The 13,074-nt window shown below is 33.2% G+C and overlaps 3 protein-coding genes across 3 annotated transcripts; all 3 read right to left on the reverse strand.

The window, feature by feature from the left end:
* Nucleotides 1-8,743: 8,743 nt before the first annotated feature.
* LOC129569184 (uncharacterized) lies at nucleotides 8,744-9,778 on the reverse strand. The gene is made up of 3 exons (XM_055447786.1): nucleotides 9,636-9,778; nucleotides 9,167-9,404; nucleotides 8,744-9,095 (listed from the first exon to the last, which is right to left on the reverse strand). The coding sequence occupies exons 1-3, from the start codon at nucleotides 9,674-9,676 to the stop codon at nucleotides 8,901-8,903; spliced, it is 474 nt and encodes a 157-aa protein (XP_055303761.1). The 5' UTR covers nucleotides 9,677-9,778; the 3' UTR covers nucleotides 8,744-8,900.
* Nucleotides 9,779-10,163: 385 nt separating this feature from the next.
* Nucleotides 10,164-11,360, reverse strand: LOC129569185 (kinesin-like protein KIF15). The gene is made up of 3 exons (XM_055447788.1): nucleotides 11,200-11,360; nucleotides 10,542-10,773; nucleotides 10,164-10,465 (listed from the first exon to the last, which is right to left on the reverse strand). Exons 1-3 carry the CDS (start codon nucleotides 11,205-11,207, stop codon nucleotides 10,307-10,309), a joined length of 399 nt encoding a protein of 132 aa, XP_055303763.1. The 5' UTR covers nucleotides 11,208-11,360; the 3' UTR covers nucleotides 10,164-10,306.
* Nucleotides 11,361-11,792: 432 nt separating this feature from the next.
* On the reverse strand, nucleotides 11,793-12,397 carry LOC129569186 (uncharacterized). The gene is made up of 2 exons (XM_055447789.1): nucleotides 12,163-12,397; nucleotides 11,793-12,067 (listed from the first exon to the last, which is right to left on the reverse strand). Exons 1-2 carry the CDS (start codon nucleotides 12,316-12,318, stop codon nucleotides 11,873-11,875), a joined length of 351 nt encoding a protein of 116 aa, XP_055303764.1. The 5' UTR covers nucleotides 12,319-12,397; the 3' UTR covers nucleotides 11,793-11,872.
* Between the last annotated feature and the right edge of the window lie 677 nt (nucleotides 12,398-13,074).

The following is a 13,074-nucleotide window of genomic DNA, read 5'->3' on the forward strand; positions in this document are numbered from 1 at the left end:
CCTGATAAAAAGTTGATAGCGTTATTAAGATTTATCGGTATTATGATCGGATCTCAATAATCTCTCAAAATTATTAGGATGGTTATTAAGATACGAATATGGCACAGCTATAGTCGAACAAGTGAGTGCGTTTCGCGCCAAGTGCTGACGATCGTAGTGTCTCTTTTGTTGACGATCATTCGCGTTCTTAGAAGGTAGCTTTTCATCTTTCAAGAATTTTCAAATATGAATAATAAAAAGACATTTCTAGAAAATTATTCGAATTTGAACACTGTTCAATGTTCATCGAATATAATTTATTGATTCATTTACACATTCTTTAATATTCCGTCTTCTATGCGCACGTCCTCATGTTAATTTGTATGCGACTGAAGATCCAAAACTTTTGTAAAAAAAATTAGTGTCAAATGTTTTGCAAAGCTCAAATAATAAATGAAAGCAAATCTTTTTGATTGGATGCCATTTCTTGGATAGAACCGTAGATAGTAGCAAAAGCATTGCTTGTGTTGAGCTCTGTCCGAATGGTTTCAAGAATTTCACCGCTGATTGTGCCAATTTTCGCGATATTCGCACTTTTGATTTTGTCGATAGCTTTTTGGTCGCGTGGCTCCGACTCCAATTGAGTGATGATTTCGGTTAATTCCTTCACCTGGTTTTCCTACTGTTTTCGTTTCACTTTGACTTTTCGTGCCATTTCTTCCAGTTCAGGATCTTCAGACTGGTCTTCAATCAAGATTTTGTTATACTTCGCATTGATGATTCAATCGAGCAAATGATTCAAAACATTTCTTGCGACAATTTGTGGTTAGCTGTATGTCTTCTCCAATTAAAACGATACTGATGAGAAATGGGACGAAGTAGGCATTTTAAACAAAGAATTACGATTCAAACTAAAAGCATGTTTTCTATTTTCAGCACGTTTACAACAAATTTGAATTCTATTAAGTTCATCTGTGTTGTTTTTTAAAATTCTTCTCATATTGTGAGCAAAAAAAATAGTTTAATATTTTGGTAAAAATTACACGTTTGATCATTAATTACACGATATGATCTCATTAGAAAATAACAACACGATTGAAGATAAAATGTTAATTTATCATATATTTTCAGCATGAGTGAGAAAAACACATTTTTTAATCAATTCGATTTGAATATGCTGTTCAGTAAACAGTAATTTATTGCTCAATAAGTCAATAATTATTTCGTCATAGATGGAAAATTCATCAAGAATTCTTTGCATCAAACGGAATTCTTTGCATCAATTCAAATTTATAATGAAATTTTCCATTGCTAAAGGTAGATGCAATAATTAAACAAGTCGTACGACAAATTATTATAAAATAAACACTTGACTTGCATTATCAAGATGATTTTTATTTGATTGACAAAAATAAGAAGATAAAAACATCGAAAAAAAATCGTTTCATTTCAATCTTTTTCAATCAATTTTCAGGCAGATTTTGTTGAGTGCTTTCAGCAGTTTGTCTTCAATTTTGACGGCTTCCTTAATTTCTTTAAACATTGGAATGATGAGACTCTTGGTAACTCTCTTGCCCGTGATTGCGTCCATCACATCTTGTGATGCCTTTTTAAGGTCTCGGAAAGCATTCTCCCGAATAGCTTCATCTTCTCTTGATTCTTCTTTGCTATCAGTCATGGTAGCTGGTAATTTTGCTTTGAGTTTCTGGATTTTCGCTTTGATATCTTCCATTTTTTCATTCACATTGTCGATGTATTTTTCGATGCGTTCTCGGCTTTTGGCTGTTTTTTCCACTGCATCGGCGACTTCTTTATTGGCGTCGCAGAGTTGCTTTGCGGTCAAACTACCTGGTGATTCATAGAAGACTTCGATTTTGGAAAACCTCTCTCCGTATGAGAATGCGTTTTCCTGTTCAATTTCATTGGCAAGTTTGAACGTAAAATACACATAATCCAAAAAAGTTTGAGCCGATTTTTTCTCATTCTTGCCCAAGGTCATTTTGTTGACCATTTCACGCCACATCACAATACTTTTCACATCCAACGAAAATCTACGCACCACATCCATTGAAACATTTCGAATGGCAGACTGTTCCTCGGCTAAAGTTCTGATTTTTTCAAGGCCATCCCAACAGTTCTCCGCTTCACAACAGCCAACAGTAACGATTAACGCCAACACTATTAAGAATTTCATTCTTGTTTATCAAACTTGTGAAAATACAATGAGCCAACCTGAAGATTGCCAGTACGACAAGCCAATGAATGACCGCAACAATGATTCGAATGACCGCAACAACCACAGCTCTATTTATAGGCAAATTCACACAATGAATTTGTGTCAATTGAAATCAAGATTACACAGGCTATCTTTAAGAGATAACGATTACGTGAAAACCAAAAGAAGAAATAAACAAAATTATTTTGTTCACAATCATATTGATTCGGTATCAATTTTATAGAATACATCTAGCAGAATCAATAGCAAAAATACAAAATTGTTCGATTGTTTGTGTTGACAAAATTGCATCATGATTATAAACGGTGATAGACAGATTAGCAATGCCAATTTGGCATCTGATTGTTGAGTATATATTGCTTGACTCTGCTCATTGTTCAACTTTGTAAACAATTGAATGGAGAACCATGCACTTGTGTTATTTCAAAAGTTTTCATAAATCCTATTGTCATAACATTTAATTGGTTCTTCTCTCTTGTTTTTATTTGGTCGACTTAAAATTCGAAGTGAAAAATCGTAATCTAAATTATTGCATTATAATCTTGTTCAGAACATTCCTGAACATTTTCGACGAGCGCACACAACAAAATCTCTAAATTAGAATAAAACAAATGTTATCTGCTGTTGTTCGATTAATCTTTGCAATTGATTGATCGATAACAAGTCATAAACAAAAACAAGGTGTATTCTTCGGTCGGAATCTATTTTTTTTTGTCATAAATAACATCGTTTCAAATCCATAAACGAATGCTCTTCTTCTTTTCAACCTAAAAAAAAATCCAAGATTTTGTTCAAACCAGAAGAAGTAGACATGGAATACACGATAATGTAGCGCCGATGCATCGATTCAGCGCAATCAATGGCTTTGTTTAGATTTCTATTCCAAGTGCACCCAAATGGAAATGATAGAAACTAGTTTTTCCGTGTGCATTTACTGATTAATTGCCAGCATTTAGTGTTGGAATGGTGCGGTGAAAGACAAGGCATGATTTTCGTGCATTTCTCCATTCCCCTCCGTTCTTCTCCATGCACACTATGGTAATTTTAAATAAGAAAAACAAAACGACGAGATGCGTTTTCACGAGAATGGAAATGTTCGTATCGAAACGAATTCAACGGGCGTCTATATAATTATGGTTAATTCGTTGTATAAGCAAACGTTTAATTTGTGATTCTACATCGCAATAAATCTTACTTAAAAGTCTGTAATCAATAAAGTGAAGAGTGCTTTGATCTGAAATTTTCATTTTCAAATGCTCATTGATTGAGCATTAAACTATCATTGGTTTTGCTGCGGCGCGTATTCGATAAGATACTTTGAAAAGAGGTTTCAACAATTGAATCAGTATTAACGAAGTTGATTGAAGCCATTGCATTTTTGCTCAACATATAGTTTGCAGAATAATTTCCAAGTATCAATTTGTTACAGACGAAAAGTAATTTTTCGAACTCACTGAAACTCAATCGAATCATTCCGAGAAACTCTCTCGACGTTGTGGTATCTTAATGTAGCACTGAAACAATTCTACTTCTCTATCTCACTTTAAGTGCAACAACAAAGAATAATACTGCTTATGGTTCGGCATCGAAACGGCGAAGCCTTTATCACAACACACAAAGTTACAGTCCGTCGCACTGGTTGCGGAGTAATAAAGAAGTCACTCTCTGTCCGACGAGCGGGAGAAAGAGAGAGAAGTGAATAGCATTTAAAATAAAATGTTATTTGCTGGTTACAATCGCTATTGCTCAATCAACACACATAAAAGACGAATAATGCACTAATCGATTTTTTACTAAGAATTATATGTGCGCATACACAGCACTTCAATCAAAATATCATCAAAACATCCATACGAGCATTCGAGCAAATGTGTGTACTGCGTTGAGAAAAAGGTTATTGTTGCCATAACAATAGACATCTATCTCTCTGTTGGCTCAACACAAAGCGACGTTTTTATTGTGGCATCGAGAGAAAAAAAAACATAAAAATGACTTTTATTGCATCAACTATTGCATGTATAAAGACGACCAAACGACGATCTTTTTTCTCCTTTATTCAATCTCTCCATCCTTTTGTGAATACGATGTAGACCTATTTGAACCGTGTAGCCACACCTTTGTTTCAATCACACACGTACTATATGCGATCGGGTTAAATAGCGAATGTTCAAAAGTATTAAATGTCATAAATACACTCAATCGCATCATGTGGCTTAAAAACTTTCTCACATGTCGCCTTCCTTCTTAATGTGTGTCATCTTGTCTACGACCGCCATCATGATTCACCGCCACAACGGCTGAAAACCGTTGAATAAATGGAAAAGTAAATGGAAAAGGATTGAAATAATCTCGTCTCGGGGCTGCGTAGGTGTGAAAAGATTTTAACGAAAACCCAATTCCAAATGCATACAAACCACAGTGGAAATCTGGCTAGAGTTTGAACTATGCATTTCAATTGCATGGGGAAATATAATATGACATGTTGTAGTATATGCTACACCAATAGTATTAGTCAAATGCCACATATGCCCAGATTGAGCATGGCATTTTATACGATAGAAAAAACAAACATTTACAAATGGAAATTCAATAAAATTTAATTCATTATCATGGAATTGCCAATGAATGAAATAAATTTTATTCGACTCATATGAACAAGTTGATTTCTATCAACTTTTACTGACCACCATCAAAGTCTTGAACACCAACGAATTACCAGAGAAATTGAAGAAATGGTTGCAAGTGACAACGCTGTGTGTCACATTCTGAAATGGATGTTTCTGTGAACAGAGAAGAATAACAAGTTTTTCACCATTAGCATCATAATCCATTTAATTTTATGAATATTTCTTCAGTCACCTCATTTTCAGACGAATAAAAACTCCGTTTAGAAAGCGCATTTCGGCCGAAATTAAACAAATCGTATTTTAATTTCGACAACGAATTTCAACTCATTTGCGCCAGTTTGATGCGTGAATTAACACAACCGTTATCCAATTTGTTGTATCTCACTATAGTGTCATCGCGTAACTGAAGTAAATCACGCAAGAACATAATTTAATGATGTGTCCATGTGAGAAGCAGAAATGAGAATCGAAAACATTTCAAACATAATTTTCAAAATTGACAACATTTGTGCTAATCGACCACTATCATTTCTCTCTGCCAGTTACGTTGTAGTATAAATAACGAAAGGGACAGAAATTATGAAGAGGATTCGAGTTTTGTATTTTAATGACAGACGGTAAAAAACGCACACTCCATCTACGGGTAAGCAGAAATCAATGCATTTGCCATATTTTAAAAAAAACTGCACTTTTCGCATAGATATTTTTTTTTTGCCGTGGCCTATCCAGATAAATAAAATAGCAAAAATCGATAAATTACTGCCTGCAGAGTGAGTTATGAAACGGAACCTCTATCTCAATGTGCGTTTTATTGGCACGATCAATGCACATCGTAGACACCATACCGTTTACATTTGTTACAGTGTTACTGTGCCACAGCATTCAAACACACTACACGCTCATCTCGTTTACTTTTCTTTCTTTCTCTCTCTTTGTGTGCGCACCGCAGAGAGTTTGTTGGGTCGATTCCCTTATATAGACGGGATCATCACAAGCGCAGAGAGAACTGCGTCTTATATTTTCACAATTAAAATTGATTGCTCTAGAAGTGACCTTTAACTTTTGCATCACTTCTAATACGGCACAAGAACTCTCGTGCATATGTTGATGCAACAACAGTCATGCAATGCCTCTTGGAATCTAATGAAAAAAGTGCCGCTTCAAGTCCATCTCAAACGCTTTTTCACACGGCAAGACAAATGATTCGTTGGTTTCGGTGTCGTTTTGGTTGTACCATGAATTACCAATCAATTGTTTTCGAAAGCGGTTTTAAAAAGGGGAAAAATCAATTTGTTGCTACATTGTCGTTATTTGATTTCTTCAAATAAACTTACCAAATGAACAGAATGAACGAAATGCAATTATTCAAAGGTGAGAATTATCATGAAGTAGAAAACGGATAAAAAAAACAACAAAACGATAGAATGAAAAGAAAAAAATATTGTGAAATACTCGATCGCGAATTTCACTTGAATTTAAAAGAAGAATTTTGGAATTGGATGTACTAACTGTGATCTCCAAATAGATACAAATTCTACTCAAATAGCTTTCATTCTGCCATCTAGCGGTAGCTAGTTTAATCCTAAATGTACTCGTATAACAATGAATTTCTTCACTCAATTTTCACACAAAGACTCAATTTCAATAATAAATATTATTTCTAAATCTGATTTTCACTTTTTACTTCATCACTTTGTGATTTCGAACTGAATAGTTCAACTGAATTGGCGTAGAACGCGAAATAATTCATCGAATAACATATAGTTCTTATAATTAACTTATTGAACTCATTGCGTTACTCTGCACAGCTTCTGACGGCTTGATTAAATCTATTCGTAATTAGAGTTGACGTTTATTGTTCTCTTGGGCGAATTCAAATATTGTCCAATGTCCAAGGATTAAAGCAATTCTACGTATCATTTGACAGGGAACTGTTAGAAGTTGTCATTCATTCATCGACAAATCGAATTGCATTGACTATGATCTGCAAACAGAATATGACGCCAGAATAGATTGGCACTGAAATGCCATTACAAATAACCTATGCAATGACGTTGAATTTCGACGCATCGGGGAGCATTCAAAGAAAGATAAACATCAACTCTGAAAAAGTTTATTTGACTTACATCGACTGTTCGACTCATTGAAGACTGTTCGCTGTAGTTGCTAAAAATAAAAACTTCAATGAACATCAACCGATCAGTTATCGCTTAAAAACTATCAATCAATTGATCAATTAATAAAATTGGCATCTGTGCAACGGAATCGAATGTGTGAATCAGTTCGTTCTCCGAATGAGTAGAAGAGGTAACAACTTAGCACTGTTAACATTAGAATGATATTTGATATGTTTTTTAGGTTTTCATTGGGGTATTTCATGTTTCATTTCACTTTTTTTTCACAATTACAGAGATAAACTTAGTATTAAAAAAATATACATCCCGACTGTTTACCCGTGTGAAAAAAAAAAATGACTGACTGACTGACTATAACTTCAGTTGACTTTAGTCGATTGAATTTATGTTTTTGTTCTAAGAAAATCACTTTGTCCCAAATGAAACAACTCAGATTGACTTTTAAGTTCAAATGATTTCAGTTAACTATGATAGACTTACACTAGACTTTGTACTGAAATGTCAATCAAAGTAAGTCATTTTTGTCCCAAATTAGTTAACTGACTGCTCAATTACTATTTTTTCACACGGGTAGCGATGTTTCTTCGGTCGTTCAATTATTTCGCGCATCTCCTCAATGTGTTCACTTTTAATGCGATCAATCCGATCCAATAATTCTCTTTTCATTGATGAAAGCTCTTCAACATTTCGACCCAAGCGGTTTGAATTCCTTATTTCAGCTTGCAATTGTATCTCTAGCAAATCTCTTTCGTGTTTCAATTCAGCAAATTGTTCCTGTTCAAGGACAGAATTGGATTTTCTCCTTGAAATAACTTTAAACTAACAATAATTATGAAAGTCTTCTCACCTGTTTCTCTCTGAGTTGTTTGTCCAATTTAGCAATTTCAAACGATTTATTGCTCAGCTTGGTTTCCAACAAGTCATTTTCATATTCACTTTTGTCTAGTCGTTCATTCAACTGAACTTGAAGTTTTTTGTCTGTTTCGATAACGACTACGACTCCATTGCGACAACTTGAGCGATTTCTTTGAAAATAAAAGTAGTAATTTGATGAAAAATATACGAATATCGGTCGCTTTTTTTAAGATACTAATATTGAGTTGAATAAAAATAATTTGTGTTTAACTTACTTTGACATTTTATCACTTTTGCGTTGATCAAAACACAATACCCACTTATTTGTGCACAATTAATTTTGAAATTTATTCAAATGGATGAGTTGTATCTCATTCAAGAGTTGTAAATGATCTAATTTTCCTTTTTGTTTTGAAACGCTAGCTGCACAAACGAAAATGAAAAGCGTCGAATTGACGTAATAAATCTTTCATTGATTCATCGTTATTGCGTCACCACAATTGACATTTATCGATGCAAAAAATTGGCAATCAATCAACAAAGCTTGTTATGTTGTTTTTTTTTTAAATGGCAGCATTTCGAAATACTTACAAAAGATTGCGCTCGACCCATAATATTGCAATAACGCTTAAAGTACAATTAGATGTGCTTGCTTGACAATGAAATGGTAGATTCATTGAAAGTCACAAATATCTTCTTCATCTTCTGCTTTCAGCCTAATCACAGTGGAGATGCACATGGTGGGAAAAGTGTGCTCTATTTGTGCAACTTTCTACTGGAACTTTTTTCTTTCAATGGTTTAAATAACGAAATCTTCAAATGGTTTTAAAGTTTTCGGTTTCATTTATTGATTAGTAAAATCATTCTTTGAAATGTTTTCATGAAAATTAAAAAAAAAGTTACCGTCAAATAAAATAAATTCAGCTTTATTCATAAGTTAATTTTACAACCCACTTCAGCCGAAGATTCGAGAAAAATTCATCGAATTGTGAGTGAAAAATATGGAATTAAATAAAACCGGCCAAAATTGATTTGTTTCATAGGAAAGTTGTTTAATTATAAGTCTGTTCAATATAATTTCCTCGACAGCAATTTTTGGCGTAATTCTTCGATATTTCTACTGCGGTGAATCATAGCTAAAAGCTCATTTCTCGCCCAATCTAGATGTTCGACATCACGATTCAAACGATGAGTATTTTTGAACTCAGCCTCCAGTTTCATTTCTAAAATGTCCTTTTCGATTTTTATTGCCACCAATTGTGTCTAGAAAAGAAAAAAAACTGGTTTAGTTTTCATACTCTATGGAATATTTTTGCGTAATATTTTCTAAATACCTGTGTACTTTTCAATTTGTCATTCAGTTTTTGGAGGTCTTTGTCTTTGTTTGTCAATCTGAGCTCCAATATTTTGTAATCATTTTCAACATTCTTTAATTGGCTATCAAACTTTTCCTGCTGCAGCCTGCGTTGTTGAGTTTGTACGTCCATTCTTTTGAGTGCTCTTTCGAAAATGAACGAAGCGCCAAAATTATCACTTGGAGCTCCATTACGTAAGTCTACTCCCTCATCATCACTAAAATGAACATGAAGTAGATATGAAATTCATTGAAATGCTTCATCAATTTATTACTATAATCGCATTACAATCATCGACTTTATGTCGACACATGAAGGACAGCTTCAATTTTATTGACAGAAGAATGCACATTTTGAATCAAATACGAATAAAAAAACGATTCGATTTAAATCGATGAGAATTGCTGTTTTTGCTTATTTCAAGTCGAGCTAATTTTCATTTACTTACTCTTCTACTGGCGTATTTTTGATGTTTCCTAATTTACCCATGCTTTTCCTTTTAATTGGATAATTTAATTTGATGTTTGAACAATATTAGGACTGAGCTCTTTATCACTCCTCGCTAATATTGCGACTAAATCAAAATAACTCTTGTTATCGAGTAGATAATGTATTTATACAACTTGCACAAGCTGGCAACGATCGAAAATTCCTTCGGTTGGAATGTCAGGTGAAGACAGTCTGCTTATTATTATTTCTTAGATAGACGATAAAACATGATATAGACACTACTAGTACAGACACAATAAAACTTACCGCCATAGGAAACGACTCTATGAATGCGCTACATGTTTATTTTAAGATTTTTCACACCTGTTGCCAAATGCCTCGACTGATTGATTTTGATCTGATGAAATGATTTGGTGTTGTTCAAATCATGATTGAAAATTTCTTCGAAATACTAGATGAAGTCTAGAAAGATGAACTACAGTACCAGTGAATAGTGAAAAGAATTTAAGAACGGCAAATGTTCCGTATTATTTTTTATCTTTATTCATGTAAAAAAAAGTTCATCATCACAAAAAAAAAGAAGATTTACAAGGAAAGTTTTATTCTTTCGGTAATACTTCCACATGCATGGGATTTTTAAAACATATTCATGATCTCTGTGGTTCAACATTACTCCTTCATCTCAATATGGTCAATGTAAATTTCTAACTTCTTTTTGGCCAATGTAAGATTGTCGACTTCTCGTCTCAAACTATAGTTTGTGATCACTTCGACCTCCATTTGTCGTTCCAGCGACTTTTTTTCTTGTTCCAATTTGTCAAAATGTTCCTTAAAATAACATCAAATATTGATTAGATATAAATGATGACTTGTATAATGAAAAGTTAAAAAAGCCGTTCAGTACCTCTTTGTCTCTGAGTTGCATATGCAGTTGATTTAATTCTTTGTTCTTGTTCTTCAACTGAGTTTCCAACATTTCTTTGTCAATTTCAATTTCATTTAGCTGCTTTTTAAATTGCTTTTCCAGCTTCTTTAGGTCTGGTGATTCAGCAACGATCTTCTCCATGACTTTTTCGAATGTATAGACTAGGCTAATGTTGTTACTTGGAAAGGATTTTTGATAAAGAACTCGTTCACTGAGCATGAAAAATAAGATTATATTCCATCATTATAATAATCAAAATTATTCAAGATGTTAGTACAATTCCCATTTTATGACGAAGTATGGGAGAGCCAATTTGTGAGTATCACGCGCTTAAGTGAAAGATTCATGCCAAGTTTTTTTTTGGCAAGTAAGTGTAAAATGCAGTCGGCATGTAGAAATATAGAAGATGTTGATCAATAATCGAATCACTTGCTAACGTTGATAACTCCGCTACAAATCAAAGTAAAGCTTCATGGTTCTAATTTTATGATTAACTGATGATTGTAAAATTCACCAATATACAAATATTGCTTCTAATAATTGTACCACTCCCTTCAGAAATAAAATGTAGCTCATGCGATTTTGGTTTTATTTTGATGAAATTTTTTCAAAACTTCATTTCAATTGCTTTACTTACTGTGCCATTTTTACACTTTTTGTTCAACTTAGTTGCAACTAGGATAAAACAGCAAATTTATTCAAGTTGGATGTCAATAAGACAGCAATTTTAAATTTTTGATCTTCTTATTTGAACGAGAGTTGTAAGCGATCTAATCCAAAACGAAATTCACACTGATCTGCAGCTGGTTTGCTGCTCTCACGTCATATCACACTGAAGTGCGAAAGTGCAAGAGTGTGAGAGCGACAAAGCGGTAGTAGCTCTCAGTACACACGATATTGGTGAGAGTTAAATTAGTGTGAAGTTCCGTTTGGGAAGTTTTTCATGCATCAATCCCTGTGCAAATTATCGTTTAAACCAATTACATTGTCACGCTGAATATGTTAGCTGTAGGAAATAAAATTGAAGATACATTATATCCGTCGATATCCGAATGCAATTTTTAAATAGCCTATCATTGGCTATCGCGAAAAGCTTTCGTTGACTGTCTTAAATTCAATCTAAAAGTTGATAGCATTTTCGAACCGAAGTTTTCTCAGTAGATTGCAGTGTGTGCACGCAAACAACTGATTCAGACTGATTTTGAACTAACATATTTAATAGTAGTAGCGTTCTAAATTGAATTGTTCTTTATTCATTAATTATTTCTGTGTTAACAACATAACAACTAATTATTGTGCCAGAGATGGCATTAATGACGTTTCTCGATAATTTTACGAATTTCTTCAATATGTTCACTTTGAATTTTGTCAATGTATTCTTGTAAGTTCCGTTTGGTCCATCGAAGACTTTCCACTTCTCGGCTCAATCGAATGGAATTTCTTATTTCGTCTTCTAATTTTCGTTCCAATGACTTTTTCTGTCCTTCCAATAAATCATAATTTACCTTGAAATTGCGTTGAATGTTTTATTAAATTCTTCTTTCTAAATTTGTTTTTCAATTTATTGAAAAAAGATCAAATTTTCCTTTCAATCTCTTACCTGTTGAGATGTGTATTGCCTATTCAGTTTTTCATAGTCTTGAATTTTATTCTTCAATTTAAGTGCCAACTGTTCGGTATCAATTGCAAGATTATCCAATTGTCGATTATAGCGCCTTTCTACTTGTTTCAAGTCATCCGATAAAATTTCCCTCATTGTTTTTTCAGACACGAAGACCACATCATCGTATATCGTTGGATATGCTTTTCGAATAACATAACGTTTACTGAAGCTGAAAAAAGAGTTTATTTAGCATGTAATATTTGGACTGAAAATAAATCAGAAATTCAATAAACTAAAACACCTCATTTCGCATATTAGAAAAACGTTCAATAAATTTATTTGCAACAATAAAAAGAAGTATCGAATTGTGTTTGTGTTTGTGTTTGTATTTGTAATTGTTTTCGATAGTTGGCACACAAACAATTGCGCGCAATAGTTTTGACGAACTCAGATGCCAACATTTTTATTATTGGCATACAGATAGTTACTGTAAACAGATTGTTTACTAAACATAAACAGATTCGCATTGTTGTTTTCTAGTGTCGGAATAAATGAAAGTTAAATTTATACACTACTGTTGTCAACTGATAAACCACTTTAAAACATTTTTAACATTTGTCTTGTAATAAAACGCGAAGAAAAAAAAATAAAAATGGAACTAATGATTTTGATCTGTTAAATGTGCTAAATGTACAGTAAAAAAGAAGTAAGTACAAGAAATGAATTGTGAAAATTTATTATTTTTCATCCTATTTTCATTTTTGCCAAAAGCAAGATCAATGCTAATGCCAACTAACAAAATATAATATTTACATATTACCGTTATATTTCGCAATCACAATCGTTTTTTTTTTAAACTTCAATTTGGGATTTTTTTGACTTGAATATTGATACATATATTTTTGTTAA

This window comes from Sitodiplosis mosellana, unplaced genomic scaffold (assembly GCF_009176505.1).
Source record: "Sitodiplosis mosellana isolate CC-2019 unplaced genomic scaffold, AAFC_SMos_1.0 Smas_scaffold_30, whole genome shotgun sequence".
NCBI lineage: Eukaryota > Metazoa > Arthropoda > Insecta > Diptera > Cecidomyiidae > Sitodiplosis > Sitodiplosis mosellana.

What these genes read in the sequence shown, in the direction of transcription:
- LOC129569186 (XM_055447789.1), bottom strand. Translation starts at nt 12,318, where the DNA reads ATGAGGGAAATTTTATCGGATGACTTGAAACAAGTAGAAAGGCGCTAT. An exon ending in GGCAATACACATCTCAACAG is followed by an intron (nt 12,068 to 12,162) that starts GTAAGAGATTGA and finishes CGCAATTTCAAG; the next exon opens with GTAAATTATGATTTATTGGA.
- LOC129569185 (XM_055447788.1), bottom strand. An exon ending in TGCAACTCAGAGACAAAGAG is followed by an intron (nt 10,466 to 10,541) that starts GTACTGAACGGC and finishes TGTTATTTTAAG; the next exon opens with GAACATTTTGACAAATTGGA.
- LOC129569184 (XM_055447786.1), bottom strand. Translation starts at nt 9,676, where the DNA reads ATGGGTAAATTAGGAAACATCAAAAATACGCCAGTAGAAGA. An exon ending in AAAAATACGCCAGTAGAAGA is followed by an intron (nt 9,405 to 9,635) that starts GTAAGTAAATGA and finishes TGTTCATTTTAG; the next exon opens with TGATGATGAGGGAGTAGACT. An exon ending in ACAAATTGAAAAGTACACAG is followed by an intron (nt 9,096 to 9,166) that starts GTATTTAGAAAA and finishes TTTCTTTTCTAG; the next exon opens with ACACAATTGGTGGCAATAAA.